The 17,871-nt window shown below is 38.9% G+C and overlaps 1 protein-coding gene across 3 annotated transcripts in view; it reads right to left on the reverse strand.

Annotated features, from left to right (window-relative positions):
• Nucleotides 1-8,715: 8,715 nt before the first annotated feature.
• Nucleotides 8,716-17,871, reverse strand: part of CPEB4 (cytoplasmic polyadenylation element binding protein 4) — a 193,873-nt gene continuing 184,717 nt past the window's right edge. For all 3 annotated transcript variants that reach the window (XM_050962650.1, XM_050962649.1, XM_050962648.1), the window contains 4 exons: nt 17,525-17,643; nt 16,728-16,842; nt 16,240-16,421; nt 8,716-13,138 (listed from right to left, as the gene is read on the reverse strand). In XM_050962650.1, coding sequence (XP_050818607.1) covers nt 12,911-13,138; nt 16,240-16,421; nt 16,728-16,842; nt 17,525-17,643 — 644 coding nt within the window. In that variant the 3' untranslated portion in view covers nt 8,716-12,910. The remainder of the gene's footprint in view (nt 13,139-16,239; nt 16,422-16,727; nt 16,843-17,524; nt 17,644-17,871) is intronic.

The raw sequence follows: 17,871 nt of genomic DNA on the forward strand, positions 1-17,871 counted from the left end.
CACAAGATGGCAGCCTTACCTCTGTAAAAGACACCATTTAAATTAAATCAGCGTTGCTGTGGGAACCAGAGGATGAAATAATTAAAGACAATAAATCCTTCCCCAAGGTATCCAGGATTTTCTGCTATTTTATACATTGTAGATAAAGGACATTTTGTGCATGTGTGTACGTGTGCATGAAAAAGAGGAAACAACCTGTGGAAACAGCCTATTTTGCCCAAAATATTTATTTTCACATGATAATTGCAGTTATTATGGCCTCCAGATACACATACAATAAAAATGAGATCATGTGCTTGCAGTACAATTATCAGCTGAACTACTATCAATAAATTTTAAAAAACAACCTCCCCATCACATCAGACAGACAGGTAGGGCTAGTAAAGTTCCTGATGAGTTAACAAACTTGCGTTTGTCAATTCCAAATTTGAGGGCTGCTCCATTAAGAATGCTCTGATCTCAGAGAGCAAATCTAGGACTGTCTGGTGAGAGAGTATAAGGAGGGATTCTGATATACAAGGGTCCAAAGCCACGTAAGCAGGCATTTCTCCCAACTGATAAACATTAGTAGCACCCATTTTGATTGTAAAACTGTTTTACACTTAACATGAAAACTTGATGATGCATATTTGTGCCTATGAGTTCAGTTTGCCAGCTGGCACTCAACATCCCTCCTATGGTCCCTTCAGTAGCTCTGTGGATGACAGTTATAAGAGGCTTGCCAAATGGATGGTATGGTCAGCATCTGTGCTTTATGCTGTTCTTTCATCTTCGCTGATTCCAATGCATATCCTTCATGTGACAAGTTCTATCCATCCTTCCCACCAACATGTTGCAGGAAGCAAACTTGATTTTGATAGAAATCTCGATCCAGCACCCCATTTTGCATCTTGTGTTTTTTCTAGGCAAAACTGATGCCATATAAAGTCTTTACAGTTTTGCAGCTGAAAAATGGGAGTATGCTTCCCAATCTCTCTGGAAGTGGGAAAACTAATCTGTTTTTAGCTATTCATATTTCTTCCTTCTTCACAAGGGGCTTTGTTAGTTATTAACCATTGTTTTTCCATCCTAAGTTTCCAGTACAGCATAGGTTTTCACTAACCTTTTTGCTAATGTATATGGGAGCAGTGCAAACTTCCATGTTTTGTGATCACTATTTCTCAGCCAGAAAATTTCAGTGAAGTAATTTCCATCTAATTATTTACCATTTGACAGTGTTTGCGGGGAAAGCCCACAGCTAAGATTACAGGATCTTTCTTCTGCAGGAGTCATAGCAGTGTGGAGAGTTGTTTAACACATGCATGCAAACTGCAGCCATGATAGACTCCATGTAGCATGATGGCTGCATCCAGCTGGGAGACAGTTGCTCTGGTGAGCTCTTTCATCCTCTTTTAGTTGGAGGCTGCATTATCAACTTAGCTGAAGCAGCAGCAGAGCAGAGCACTGTTTATAAGCACCCGTGATGCAGCTTTGTTTAGGGTCTGAGGCTTAGGTTTGCTGCCACTTACATATATTCCATAGAGTGAATAGCAATAGCCACATTAGTTTTGAGCTTGGTCAGTGGTGTTGGTCTAATAATTATTTCTATAGGAACAAATGTAAGAAAGTGTTTTATCAACCCATACAACACAGGAAATTTATATCTGAATAGAATCATAAGACTGGAAGGAACCTTGAGAGGCCATTTAGTACAGTCCCCTTCCCTCATGGCAAGACTAAGTATTATCTAGACCAGCGGTTCTCAAACAGTGGGTTGGGACCCCATTTTAATAAGGTCACTAGGACTGGCTTGGACTTGCTCCGGCTTGGGACCAAAGCCTTAGGGCTTCAGCCCTGGACATCAGGACTCAGGGACCCTGCCTGTGGCTGAAGCCCATGGGCTTCAGCTTTGGTCCCCCCAACCAGGGGCTCAGGCTTTGCTCCTGGGGTTGTGTAGTAATTTTTATTGTCTGAAAGGAGTCCCAGTCCAATGAAGTTTGAGAACTCCGATCTAAACCATCGCTGATGGGTGTTGGTCTAACCTGCTCTTAATCTCCAATGATGGGAGATTTCACTCCCTAGGCAATATTGTCTCATTTGTTCCCCTGTACTCCCCTATTCTCTCTATCCATCTGCTATCTCTTGTCTTAGATTTAGATTGTAAAATCGTTGGGAGCAGGGACTGCATGTTTACATGGACCCTAGCATGATGGGGTCCTAGTCCATTACCAGGGCTCCTAGGCACTTCAGTAATACAAATAATAATTATAATGTTATACACAGATTCTGGAGAATCTCAGCTTTAATTTTTTTGAAGTAAATTTCTAGCACACATGGTTGTGAAGGAAGCCTTCCATATTGGAACCATGTGTAAACCAGTGCAGTGTTGCCAGTCTAAAACAGTAGTTTTGAGAGGTGAGAACACACCCATGCATGCACGTGCGCACCCCTCCCTCCTTTTCTGGTTTATTTTGTTACAGCATGAACTAATATCTTTTCTACATGCAAAAGTTGTACTATTTTAACTATACCAGCTAAAGCAGTACAAACTCCTAGTGTAGGTGGAGTTACGTTTTATACTGGTATAGCATTCCCGTACGGGTAGGGGAATGATCTATTGCAGTATGAGGCACCTTTGTACCGGTATAACTGCATCCACACTAGGGGGGCTACTGGTATAACTATATTGGTTAAAAAAAGAAATATCGCTCCCTTAACCAAAATAGCTGCACTGCTACAAAATGGGTGTGTAGACAAGGCCTTCAGCCTAATAAAGACACTGATGCTCAGCCTTGCCTCTTTCAGTTCTATTCATGGAACGGGAAAGGGCGACTGTGAATCCAAAGGGGCAGGAATTAGGAGGAGTTGTGGGAAAGGAAAAGCAATGGGTATAAAAGAAAGACAACAACAGAAAAGAAAGAGAGGAAACAACAGAGAAAGAAGAGAAAGGGCAGAACTAGCAGTTGGCCAAAGGGAGGTAAGGGTATATTTTCCCACTAAGTGATGCTGAACATGACAAAGGTACTGAACAAATAAACATTGTTTATTAAGTATGTAAAAGCCTGAACCTCCCCTGGATCTTTCTGCAAATCTCCTATTAAATAAATGGGCCCATGGACTATAACCGAAACTAGAATTCAGCCCTCACCTCACAAGAAGTTTAACACCTCTGGTTTAGAAGTTTATGGGTAGGCTTAGAGGGATTAGATTATTGGTCAATGTTGATTTCACCAAACACACACAAACTGACAAAAAATATTTCCATCGCTAATCTAAACATACAGATAGGCAAAGAAAAATATTGCTTGAAAACTTGGTTTGATTTAAGGCTATTTACTTGGTATATTTTGTCATGATTTTGAGTTTGTGTTTTAATGGTTATAAAGCTTGAAGTTTTTGAATCGCAACATCTACTGTAATTAAACAACTGTCCAGACTGCCATAAATTTTTCATAACTGTGGAAATTGAAATCAATAAAAATTGGTAAAATGCTTAAAAATGAACATAGATATTTTTAAAAAATATCAAATTCTGCCAAGCCTGCCTATCAGTAATATAATAAGGGAAGAATACCAAAGTGAAACAGCAGGGGAATTTAGACAGACAAAATGATCACCAAAACTGAATATATCTAAGGCAGTGTTTCTCAACTTTTTTGATACTAGGAACCAGCTTGCTGCCTTCCTAAATTGTCAGGGAGCTCTCAGGGTCCATGGCCCAGTCATTGAGAGATACTGATCTAGAGCACCACAGTTAACATTTTAGGGAACTAGCTGTGGTCCATTAGTTAAAGCAGAAGACAGAGTCAGGACTACAGTTCTGTTCCCAATTTTATCATAGACTTTGTGACACCTTGGTTAAATTACTGGTATTTAACCTCTCTCTGCTTTAGTTTCCAAATTTCCAAAGTGAGGATAATGATGCTTTCCCTCCATTTACATCTGTGGGGGCTGGAGTGCTAAGATTTATTACTGTTTGTCTTGGAAAAAATGTGATGAGATCTTCAGTGACCTCACAAGTGGTCAAATTAATTTTTACAAGAGGCACAACACTGCACTGCTATTCTTAACACTATCCTGGGAGCAGTGCTTGGCTATAGATTCAGAATGTGAATCACTAAATCACCAGCTCTACGTTTGGCAGTATACTGGGTATTCCAGGGCCTTCTGTTCAAGTACCAAAAGTCTTGAGTTTTCTTAGCTTGTGAGATCTGACATGATCACAGCCCCAAACTTGGCTGCTGGCTAATGTTGTATAGAAACCTGTGCCATCAATACATTTGACTGGATATGTGAGATGATTTCATCTGAGAACAGTAATAAATGTCAGTGAGTATACTTGTTCCTTAGCCCCACATACACCTTGTTTAACCATGAAAAGCCTTCCCAGTACTGTTTCAAATTCTTACAGTCACATATTTCTAAGATGACATAAGGATGATGCCAAAAGAGAACAGAGTGGAGCATCTGTGTCGGGAGCTAGCTCTGCAAAGAAAATTACAGCAATCGCAGCTTTGTTCTGCCGTCAACATCTAGTCAAAAAGACACCGCCTTGAAAAACTGACCTTTGAGCAAATTTTCTTGCTATTGATTGGAGAACTGAGTTGATTCTGCCAATGTGTACAGAGCAGCATCTGCCTGTGAACAGCTGGTCCTGCTGAAGCAAAGCTGGGGGCAATTCTATGCTGCTTATACTATGAACATTCCTAGAAGTGCCAGATATACAGTGAGCACTGCAAAACTAAAATTTGAGTTTCAAATATAAATCCAATACAAGGACATTTTTAGGCCCCAATCCAAGAAAGCACTTAAAAGCATATGCACCTATTCATCTACAGGACAGCACTTAAGCACATGCTTAAAATGAAGTAGGGCCCTGAATAAGGGTGCTTTTAAACCAGAGCTTTAATTATTTCACCTGTATAATGGTATATATCACAAAGGCAAGGCAGCCCTTAGACATGTTGATTATACACCCACTAGCTGTGTTATTCTGGATCTGCTCTGTGGCCAGAGGACTTCAGTCTCACAGATCATCAAGCCAGTATCTTTCACAACCACTAAAATTACTTTAAAAAAGAAAAAATCAACCCGTGTTTTGTCAGGAAAAACAAACATTTTCATGTTTTGCAGAGACAGCTAAAGTGGCCCACTGGAAGTTTACCGTCTTATGTTAACATATTTGAACCAGTATCATAAATTTAGCCCTGCATCTTAGTAGAATACTACCATAAAGCCAGCAGGCGAGCACAAAATTGTCATCAATTCCATAGCCGGTGGGTACTGGGGTTTCTCAATCTTCTCAGTGATGGATTTAAAAAATAAATAAATAAAATACTTAGAATTCAGAGGACTTCCCATTCCAAGCAAAAGTAAGTACATAAAAGTTACAATTTGCCTTGAAAGCAAGTGATATTTGACAGCATTAAAGAGTGGTTAGTTTCAGTTAGATTCTCTTCAGAACCACCTCTAAATGGGGATTTAGGATGTAATCTGTTTAAATAATCAATTCAGTCTTTTTTCCAAATTAAATTTCTACAACTGAAGACAGCTGCATGTATAGTCTCACCCTGGAGAATGCTTATATATCAATCAGCTTATTTTACACCTTGGAAGAGATGTCAGTGTTTTTCCCTCATCTGTCCTTTCTGATGCTATTTATCTTTGATTTCCAGTAGGGAAGCAGTGTGCTTTTTGGACTGTGGTCTGAGCAGGCTTTCATAACACTGAATAAATAGCAGCTGAAGATTCATGACAGACATTTGCTAAACAGTTTCTTCTGAGCAATCAGTCTGGCAGCAAAAAGTCTTTTTTTAAAGGTATACCATTTGATGAAAATCTACACTATAGGTTTGTCTTCCCCTCCAAAATGAATCTCTCTCAACTGATGTGGAAAAATATCAGTTGTCAGTGAATGTGGTATCCCAGAGAAAAATGTGATTTACTGTTGTGTTCAATGAACAGTCTGTGTGAAGGAAAATACTTTCCAAAGATTTACGTGCTGAGGTGGTGTTGGAGTTCTACCCATCATCAAGTGCATCTCCACCTTCTAATGCCTGCCCATGATATTTCATTTTAATTGTTTCAGGAGATAATCAGTTTCAAAGGGACCTTGATATATCTGCTTCCCTAGAAAGCTGCTTCTGAGCAAGTCAACTTCTGCAACAGATAGCAAAAGCGACAACTTTCCTTTTGCAAGGTGTATGATCTTTGAGCAATCACTTCAACTCATTGTGCCAGCTTCCTTATAATGGAGGTAATAGTGCGTATGTACCACATCTGAGTGCTATGAGGTGTAGTTCAGCAAGTTTATAAAGTAATTGAAGATGCTCAGATGGAAGGAGCTAAAGACAAAGTTTAACATCACAACTAAAATATCCCCCCCCCCCCCAGTCAGTTTAGTTCAGTGTTTCCATTTTAGTCAATAACTTTTTGCATCTGGCTTTGCCATATGAATTCCTATGAAACAGACTGTTTGGGAAGGAAGACTACTGATACAGCATCAGAAGATACCAGAAGTTCACATTCAGGGACTAAGCTTCCTTTAAGTTCATTATACAATTTTTTTAAAATTACTTGCAGATAAAGCATCCCCCCCGTCACCCCCCAACACACACACTTTCTAAAAGATTATTTTCTCTTGAAAGTGGGTGTTAGGCTGTTGTGCTAATTTTTTCTTTTGGTTAGTCAAACCACCTCTAGTCCATAACAAAACAGTAACAAAGGAAAAGAAGCTATAATTAATACTTATGTAAAGAGCCAAGTCACATGCCAGAGCACGGTTGATGCTGTCTGGGACTATTTGACTGGCATGAAATGCTGTAATGAAGAATTCATTACTAAGGAGACATTCAAATTTTTCTGTAAATTTGTGCTTATGACCCAATTAGACGGCTGACTGTTGTCTTTAAAGTATCTGTTTTGAGGGGATGGGTGACAAACCAGTTCGTTGAGGGTCTCTCAGTATTAAGTCTATTAATGAAAACTTTGCTTAAATAGTACATTGCTTAAAAGCATTAACTTTTCCCTATGTACACATCATCTCAAGCCAACGTGAGTGGACCTCAATCCTGCAAGGTGTTGAGCAGCCTCAGCTGCCAATGGAAATTAAAGTTGCCCAGTACCTCATACGAGATGCTCAGCACTTGGCAGGACAGAGCCTCTTAAATTGAAACCTATATACCGAAATCATGGTATAGGAAATTAATTGCTCAGATGAGCAGCTTATTTACATGCAGTGATTAGGATTGTGGGGAACAGAGCTATCACAAAAGGCATGGCTTTGATTCTTTTGCTGGCAAAATAGTCTCTTATTTTGGGGAGTTTCTGTATTTTCTTGGGAGGCATGCACACATATTCCAATGCATGGTTCCACCAGGTGGAAAGCAACTTCCTTACTGGACAATTCAGATTCTCCAAAGTTTGGATATTCTTAGCACAGTAAGAATGCTTAAGCTATTTGGGGGATCCAGGGCGCTGAAATGGTGCCAATTAAAATCCCTTGTGAGGCTCCTTCAGAATGTTCCTTGTGAGACAGAGATAATAGAAGCTACAGCCCTACATGTCTAAATTTTAGGGCAGGTCTACACTATTGGGGGAAAGTCGATCTAAGCTACACAATTTGAGTTACCTTAGTAGCATAACAAGTCGACATAGCTTAGATCTCCTTACCACGGGGTCCACACTAAACTATGTCCATAGGAGATGCTCTCCTGTTGACTCCTCTTACTCTTCTCATTCTGGTGGAGTACTCGAGTCAATGGGAGAGCGATCTGTGGTCAATTTAGCGGGTCTTCACTAGACCTGCTAAATTGACCCCAGTGGATCGATTGCCGCAGTGTCTAAAGCTTTTTATAAAAAGCTTTAGTCTTTTTCCCCTCAAGGAGCTCCAAAGCAGGTTAGGGGTTGAGGTGAATCTACAAGGGCCTTTGTCTGTCCATTCCACGACTGGCTCTAGCCCAGATTTGGCCAAGCCTTTTTGACATGGTCCGCACAGTCGCTTCTGAGGCTCTGCATTGCCAATGGCTCAGGGCTGTTCTCATTAGATGTGTTGCCTGCCCACTTAGGTTTAATTTTCAGCAAACATTCCATTATTTCTGCTTTGTCCTGGGCTTGTCTTTGTCCCTGTCCCTGTTAATTACTAGCAGAAGGGCAGCAAGTGGAAGCAGGAGATTGAACATTTGGCTAATACTCTTTGGCCTGGTTTACATGCTGAAGACTGCACAAATAAAAATAGACACTGAGGTGCTGAGTCTGCTTGAGGGTCACTGCAAAGTCACATGAAATTCCAGCCAGTGATCTCACACTTCCACCAACCATCAGATTCACAAAATATAACCACTATTCAGCTCTCAAGACTGTTCTCACAGCACAGTTAGAGGATAACCTGATTCAAAATGGCTCACACCTGCAGTCCTCTTCAGGCAATGCTCCCAAATTATGGGCTTGATTCTGTAGTGTTGAGCAGCCTCTACTCATGCTGATTTCATTGAGGGCACCAGCAGTTTTTACCACCCTATAGCATCAAGCTTTAAGTCCACAGAAGTTTTGACTTGAGTATGGACTGCAAGATTTGGCCCTAAGGATGTAGCACATTGTATACACAGACATGTCTGTGCACTCCATCAAAATCACATTCCAGGCCCTACCCAACTTCAACCAGACAAACAATAAAACAGTGTTTCCACAAATAGCTGCTGCTTTTAGTATTTTAAAATAAAAAAAGTTAAGAAGAAATTTGAATTAAAAGTTTTATTCATTCAACATCTCACATTACAAATATTTAAAAATTATATGCATACTGGTATAAATAGTCATTTGCAAACTATTTAATAACATTAATTTTCCACTAGCACTTCAACAAATGAACTCTTTAAAAAAAAAAGTAACTTGTGTTATATAACTTAGAACAGAACATACAAAAATATGAACTTAAATGTGAAAATTACTTTAATAAAAAATGAATTACCCTTATTTAAAATGCTATAATAAATACTACAACCTCCCCATACACAGTAAAAACTATATGGAAATTCAGCCAAGTAGTACAATTAACTGACATACTTAAATAACTTTTCCTTCTGATAATATGAGCAATACATTGGGGGAAAAACATATTAGGGATTAGTAAAAACTAGACACCCACTTGCTAAAAGTTTCACGTCCAAAAAATATAACAAAAAATCTGATGAAAATTATAAAAACTAATTATACTTTAAAATTTAAAAATATAAAAAATAAAACAGTTGAATACAATATTGTCCCAATTCTTACAATGCTATCAATCACAGTAGCTTTAAAATAAGATAATAAAATAAAGCAAATGACCAAACCTCTTTTATTCCTTTTTTTAAAAATAATCTCAAATTTACATTAGTAGAAAGATTGATTTCTGATTCTTTTCTTTAGAAACACCAGCAAGAAAGAGAATTTACTAGAACAGTAGAAAATGACATTTTTAAATGTCTGCAATTAAAAACAAAGAATTACACTGCAAAGATCTTCCAGAAGTCTGAAATAAGTATTGCACATAACTTGAAGTTAACTTGCCACAATTCATCACATTCAAGTTTTAAATCACCTTTTAAACAGAAGGTTTTAACTCTTCAAAAACAAAAGGGGTGAATTATCAAGTCTTTCCAACAGCATCCTTATAAAACGCTAGATTCATTCACTGCATGTTTCAAATTTGCATTCTGCAGAGGTCTGTGTATGGAGAAGTATATACTATACCAAAAAGCACGGGGCAGTGGGGGTCCTTTACATATAAAGTAATCAGAAACACTTTATTTTACACTGCAAAAATAACCATGTAATTACTCTGTAACTACATTGTAAATACATGGCCAGTGCCATGCTAGCATGATAGAACTACAGGCTTAACCCTTTTGCAAACTGAAGTGATACCCTAAGATTTGTAAAACTAATTGCATGTTAATTATGTTTGGAGTGACATGGTAACTCCAACTACAAATCCCATGTAATCGGAAGGACATGTAATCACTGTCTAAGTACAGAGTAATATATGTAATTGTTTATGCCCTGTAAATTGAAGTGTAACCAAATAATCTGTAAACACGCTTGTCACACAATCACAAGTGAATATTAGTAGAATAACAATTTCTTACATTAGTCATGCATTCTAACATTACATGCCTGCCACATAGCAGGCTTGCTTTTATTTCTTTAAATATAATTTAAAAGAGCAGACACCTTTCTGCATCAAACACCTAACATCAATTTGTTATTAATATTAAAAATGGCTAAACATTCACCAAAAACATCTGCATTTGTGTATAATTTTTAAAAACTTAGTAAGAAGCGGTAGACAATTTTGATGTTACTTTACTTTTAAATTTCTACACTACATTTATGCATTTAATTTTTGAGGGTCTAAAGACTGTCATTTGTCACTTTCATGCTTTTTTTCTTCTTTAGTTCTCAACTTTACATATACTATTTCTTAAATTATATGTACACCAAATACATGGTGCTGGGCTAAGATGTTTAAGCAACATGCTTTCTTTTCTCTGCAGATTCTAAAATAGCATTGCCAGTGCACAACATCCATAATTCAAAATGTATGCAGAGCACTGAAATGTATAAAAAGCAGAATATAAGAAAATAAAATTTATTAAAATTATTTATATTAAAAAATGAAGTATATGAAGATCTCTCAGTAATAAAAGTACAAAAAGCTACTCTTTGCAATATGAAAAATTGAGGTATTGCATAAAGAGATATCCCGTCAGTGAAAAGTGTGCCTAAAAATGCTCACTGTTGGAAAAACAAGATATACAAAAGTAGTGCATAACAAATATACATTATGTGCATGACAAAATAAGTTAGCTACAAAAACACTGTACCGAAATTCAGCAGGTCATGTACAAAGGGAAAATTATTATTCAAAGCTAGTTCTCAAACAGTGTTATTTCTTGTAATGGTAACCCATCTCACCTGTTTACTGGGTAGGATCGGCACAATAGCACACCCCAAGCCATCTAACAAGCATTTAAAAAAATTAAAAGGAACATTCCAACTATAATTATGGACTTCAGAGAAAAAAAAGTCCCTGACAATCTACACAAGAGCACTCTCTATTTGCATTACTGTTGTCAATATTTTCAGGGATTTCATTAAAAGCAGCTCCCTTTCTTTACTTGACTAGTAGACAGCAAATGTCTCCATTTTGACCTTTGGAACTTAAGATATAGTTCATTAAAGCCTGTATTGAAAATAAAAACTGCTTCTCATAAAGATAATTTTGCGGGTTAAGGGGCTCACAGAGTAGATGTTTTCTGCAGCGCTGAGGCAAATCTTTGGTTTGAGAGAATCTAGGATGGTACCATGCCAGTCAGACAATTTAGAAGATTGCCGTTGGATTGGTTTGTTTTGCACACTGCTACACAATCATTTTAAAAGTTGACCAGGGCATTAGTTAAAAATCAAGTCTGGAAGTCTATGCCCCTTCCAGGGCATCAAGAGACTATTTCAAACAAACCCCCCACCTGACCCCTAAGCATTCAGTTACCATGTATTGTGTTAATGCTTCTCCAGCTGGAATTTATTTATAATAAAGCATGCATTAACTTAGCAAAGTTGGCACTTCAGACACCTGTAATTCTTTATTTCCCCATGCTAAGTTCTGAAGAAAAGGATTCTTAGTTAGGATTCTCTCTATAGGAAGAGTAAAATAGGCATATGCCTCTTTGCACAGATTTACCCACTTATTAGTTCAGCAAACAGTGCAAAACAGACTTAGAGACTACTTAGCTTTGTCCTATTTATGCTTTCTACCTTATAGCTAGCTACGTTAGAGGACATTAAAACTGACTTTACATCCAAGAGTAAAACCAATTAGCAGCCAATTTTTAGTCTGTGATACAGTGGAATACCAGAACTTAGATAAAATCATGATATCCTTGAGGTATCTTATTTTTCATGTCAAAATGGAGAGCAAAGGCTGGCCCCTGATGAATGTTAGTATATTAGGATATAGAGTTATATATAACCATCAAAAATAAAATCTATACATTTGTCCTTCAGGATAGGAAATGCCAGTTTACCAGTTGTTATTATTCTAGCTTTGGTAGGATTTCTAGGGCAGTAACCAGACAATTGAGTTCTCTCTCTTCTTAATGAAAAGTAATAAGTGCACCCTCCCCCCCCACTCCACTCAGTAGTAATTTTACCCAACTTTTATATTTGGGAACCTTTAAAAGGTAATTGTTTTGATAAAATATACTATGATCTGCCTATTTGATTAGTACTTTGGATGTGGTTGGAAGTTGGAGACATGGTGAGATATATCCTGTGCTAAAAATTCAGCCTCAATGCCCTTAACATAAGTAAAAATAATTGTTATAATGCTGCTTCAACCCTGCTCATGCATTTTTGTTGCTTTAAACATGCTCTTTCCTAGGCAGTTGCTAGTTTCTTCCATTGCTGTAAAATTTAACTGTAAGAAAAGGCAAAAAACAGGCTTCCCTTGGCGGGGCAAAGGAGGGGAGCGTCCAAACAGACTGATAGTGTTATTGTTGCATGGTTATTTTAATAAAAGTATTCTTATGTTTTTTATTAACAATAATTTAATTAAAAAAACAAAATACTCTATTTCATTTCTCTTTTAACTTTTTTTCACTCCTCTATGAAAACATTGCATGAAGTAAATGTCCTCTTGATACCAAAGACAAGAGGATGTAACTTACATGCAACATGTTATCAATACGAAAAGGAGTTCCCAATACAGTTTTCAATGACAAGATTCTACAAAATACCCATATGATAGGTCATTCTTTCATTATACTATTGTTAAATTACAGACTACTACAAAAGGACATGCTATCTTGAATAAGGGGGATGGTGGGGAGGGGATCAGGATAACAGAAGAGTGCACTTATTTTGAGGCCTGCATATGAGCACTGCAGTAATCTTAGTTCCAGCGGAATGAAATATGTCTTGGGCGATCTCCTCCCTCCTTCACCAGGGGCTTGTGGAATTCCCTGCCAGCGCGTGAATGGATAGCAGCCCAGCAATATTCACAGTAATACTGCAGACAGGTAACATTAGCACAGAAAAATGGAGCAAATTTTCCACCACAACGGGCCCCCTGACATTCATCACACAGCTGATCATCCAAGACATATGGCTTAACTTCCACCTGCATTCAAAAAACAAGAAAGTTTACAATATACTTAGCAACTGTGCAGGTGATACTCTCCATGTATGCTGTTTTTGGTTGAGAGTCAGTTTAAGAAAGGAACTAGCTGCTGAAAATCAATGTTGCACAAGCAGTTGTCAGCACAAAGGTGAATCAACTTGTTTTGTTCGACCACTTGTGTGAACAGATTCATATTAAAATCAAAGGAGGATGCTGGGGATTTATTTTAAATATAGTTACAAGCATTATTGTTCGCAAAATTCCCTTTCAGCCAGGAATGTAAATTATTTACACAACATTAAAATTGCAGCTTAAGCACTCAAACATCTGACAAGTCTTAAGTCCATATTTCCACTTATTTGCGAGTTTCATTCACACCTTTAACAACAAATGCTACATTGAGGTTTTTTTTTTAATCTTTGGTACTTCAACTTAGTCCAGTCAGCAGTAGGAGATGTAACTGATCTACTTGTTTACTATTAGTGAGACTAGAACAGGACAGATTACACAACTGACATCAAGGACAAGATTCTGAGCTGTAATCTAGCCCCTATGTGCCACTTTGGCACAGGAAAAAAATGCAGAAAGCACACAGATCTTCCTAACTAAGGATTCTCTTGCTATAGAAGAGTTCTGACTACTGTATACGTAGTTCCCATGCCAATCCCTATATATGGAACAAGGAGGGGTAGGGAAAGGACCATGGTCAGAGCATGCTACACTCTTGCAATTCCCAGCTAAAGATGACCCACTGGGGATCCACCAGCTGGCATATTTTGTAGTAGCCTAGAGAGGCATCTCTAAAGTACACCGGGGACAGGTCCAAGACAGAATAGGCCCCAGATTCAGGGAGCTGCATCCAGCTCTATTGTGGTTCCTCCTCTCACAAGGAAGCCAGTCACCACCGAGAATTTAATCTCTCTCTCTCGCTAGCCAGCAGAACTGCCAGTTTCATTTTGAGAAAGTAGTACAAGTGAGCATAGAGCCAACAAGCTCCCTTTTGAAGATGTGAAGGGACTATGTGAACTGATGCCAACTATATTCTTGCCACCCTCATTGTTAGACACAGAAAGCTGGGGAAGAAAATCCTATTGACACTCTGTAGCCTCCTTTTTCTTAAGTGAAGGAGTAATGGGGAGAACCTTTCCAGGTTCCAAGAGAAGGTCAAATATGCAATCAGTGTTACCTAGTACTGTATATCTGGAAGAATACGAATGTTTTGATGCTCATCTCTAAAGTCTAGCAGTGCTTAGTTTTATTTAGTAACAATACCATTCAGCATTTATTAACCATTTGTACATTCAAAGTATTCTTCTAATGAATGCTCCCAGCATCTATTATCATCCTATTTCTTTTTAATCACAAATGGGGAAAGTGAGGCAGGGGGGATGGACCTGATTGTAAAATCTTTACTCATAATATCAAGGACTTACTCAGATGAACAGTCCCACGGGCTTCAGTGGGACTACTCACCCACATTCTCACTTATGCAAGCAGAGGTTGCACAACTGGGCCTTAAGTGATTTGTTCAAAACCACAGAAGGAATCCATATCAGAACTAAGATTAGAACAAAGGAGTTCCTGATTCCCATGGCCATTCTCAAATCACTGAAAGACCACCACCTGTCTGCACAGACTTTGAGCCCAGAGTGGAAGGAAAATTATAAGAGCAGTTCTGTCATCCAATGGTAAGGAGAGACTGCTGGAGTTTTAGGGAAAGTTTTTCAAAGAGAAAATGAGAGAATAACCAACTGCAGAAAGAAAAACTTGAGATGTAGCACTAAATGGAGCCAAGAGTGGCGGTAATGACCTGAAAGTCTGTTTCATTTATAGTCCAGAACACGGAAACCTTTCAGACGACCAAACTGGGTTTCTTACATGTGAAGCAGAGACAACAGGCAGAGGTGCACACCGTGTTGATACAACTGGCACACTAATTTCAGGTATGTTAGAGTGAGGACAACTGTGCTCCTTTAATTGTCTCCTTTAAAAAGTTAACTTGACATAACAAAATACGGAAAACTGCTAAGGCAGGTGGGGAGGGTTTTTATGAGGCTATACCAGAATATTGACAGTATGCTGTACTGTGCACTCCTATGATGCTCTTATGAGAACATTCCCAAAATTTCTTGCCTCAGCAGTCACCTACTGGGGTCAGGGAGGGATTTTTCCTTCCCTCAATGTATTTCTGCTGCTGTTGGGTGGGGTGATTTTTTTTTAGTTCTCCTTCCTCTGAAACACCAGAGATGGTCACCGTTGGAGATGGGACACTGGATGAGGTAGGCCAGTGCTCTGAGGTGGCACGGATCAGTCTCTCTCTCAGGTGCTTGGCTAGCTGGTTCTAACTCACATTTGGGGTCAGGAAGGAATCTGCCCCAAATCAGATTCAAAGTGACCTTCCCCTGATGTGTCGGTTGCCAGGACTGTGTCTATGCCACTTACCCTTGCAATGGCAGGGAATTCTCTGGCATTGGCGCATCTTAGACCCTCCTATTCTCTGCCTGTAGTATATAACCAGTCTAGTCTCCTGTGAGTTTTAACACTTTGGTCTAATTTCAGTTTCTGAGTTTAGTGTGCAGGCGATGGTTGGTGTTAGTGGCCAAAGTTATACAGGAGGTCAGACTAGATCATCTGGTGATCCCTTCTTGCCTCTGACTATCTATATCTATATACATACACACACACACACGCGCGCGCACGCACCCACCCAGCAACAGATTCTGCCTATCCTTTATGCTGATGCCCAGTGGAGGTGGGGAAAGAGCAAGAACTGCTCCCTCTTTGAAGAATGCTTCGGTCCATCCCTCTGCTCTAGCCTTTAGAGTCAGATAGCCTCGCAGTGGGAGTATTCTATACCCCTCTGAAGGGGTATGGCACCGGCATGACCCCCCTATCTGCCAGGGAGTTCAAGGAGGCTTTTTACCTCTAGGTTACCTCCCAGTGTACCATGGGCTGTGGTTACATGGCACGATCTAAATCTAAGCATGCAGTACATTTGTATGTAACATTTATAGTCTTCACAATGAAACACTGATATTTACATGGAAACAAGACATTTCTAGACAAGACACTGAACAAACAAAATGTGCTTTAGCCCTTACCCGTTTATCTATCTCTCCATGCTGCAGCTGAACAAAGCGGGCACTGATAGCAGCTATGTAACTTTGTTGATTAGAAAACGCAACCCGCCCAGCTCCTTTGGGGTATTTCAGCTCAGGATCTGTGTCTATTCCAGCATAGCATACCCCTCCATACAGCCGATCCATTATCATCGCAAGCTCCACTAAAGCAGAAAAACAAACACTCAGTTAGGTAGATTTTATTTTCTAAATCCCCTTCCTGCCATTTTAAGCACTGAATATGCATGTTTATTTGTACTCCTGTCTCTACCTACAGTTGCACAGCATCAGCAATACTTACATTTTTTAAACACTAATATATATGTTTATATGCTCTCTCTCTCTCTCTACATACGTGTGTGTGTGCGCGCACACGCGCTGAGATGTCCTGCTAAAATAACTCTCAGTGTTCTCCCAAAACAGTAAGGCTGATGTACAACATGCCAAAGGCTGCAACACATGTACTATACCTGCTCGTAATGGCCGAGGAACACCTCCAACAAAAATAGTTTTTCGTGGATCAAGAGGCTGCGAACCATCCATCACGAAATCACTATCACTGAGATTCCAAGGTCTGATCTGAACCTATGGCCAGAAAACAAACTTTTTTTACTGTTCTTAATTCAGATTAAGAGCTGAGGTAAGAATTTTAGCAATATCAACTGTCAGTTACAATGTGGCCTCTCCGATAATAAAAACTTTAAAATGGTATCAATGACTATACTTTGAATTCACTTTCAAACTGTATACAGCAACTACCAATTAGGAGTTAATGCTAATATGCTCTATTAACAGTGACCTAAGCAGATCAGATTTCACCTTATTATTTAACTGGTATGAGATATACAAGTTTTTCCTGTTAACGTGATGCATTACCACAATCCAATCATGCTATATAAACTTGATAAATACACATGTATCCACGATGTGTGTTATTCTGACAGAATAAGCTGTACTGTAGACATTAGGCTAATCACTATCACAATAACCCAGGTTCAGCATGCAAGGCTATGCATAGTTTATTTACTCAGCAACAATGGCTGCCAATAGAGGGTCTTGACCCAGAGCCCTCTGAAATGACTGGGAGTCACTAGGCTTTGGATCAGGCCCGTAGTCACTGCAGTACCAGTACATAATGCATAACCATACCATCCACTTTGGACACTAATCTGTTTCACTGAAGTCAGCAAATATGCACGACATCTGCAGTGCACAATTTATAGCCTTATTTTATACCAACTCTAAAGTACATGAAAATGTTACCTACCGGTTTGTCTTTGATAGTGGGGCTGGAGACACAAAGGTAGAGTTTTCCATCCTCTTCAATACATGCATCAATTAGAGCCTGTACAGAGCTTTCATCTTGGAACAGCAAGAACGCATATCCTAGGTAAAAGAACAAGATGACTTGCAAGATTCCTGACGAAATTCTCAGAGATTTAGTTTTCTATAGTTTATAATATTCAGTGTCATTATTAAGGGCCAGACTAGCCCTGAGACAGGAAGCAAAGTAAGAGTAATTATTTTAAATGTGTATTCTCATGCACTGCTCTGCAGTCCACCTACTTGCAACATCCTGCAGGATTTGAGTTACATCATGATTTTAGGGGATAT

Source organism: Gopherus flavomarginatus, chromosome 7 (genome assembly GCF_025201925.1).
Source record: "Gopherus flavomarginatus isolate rGopFla2 chromosome 7, rGopFla2.mat.asm, whole genome shotgun sequence".
NCBI lineage: Eukaryota > Metazoa > Chordata > Testudines > Testudinidae > Gopherus > Gopherus flavomarginatus.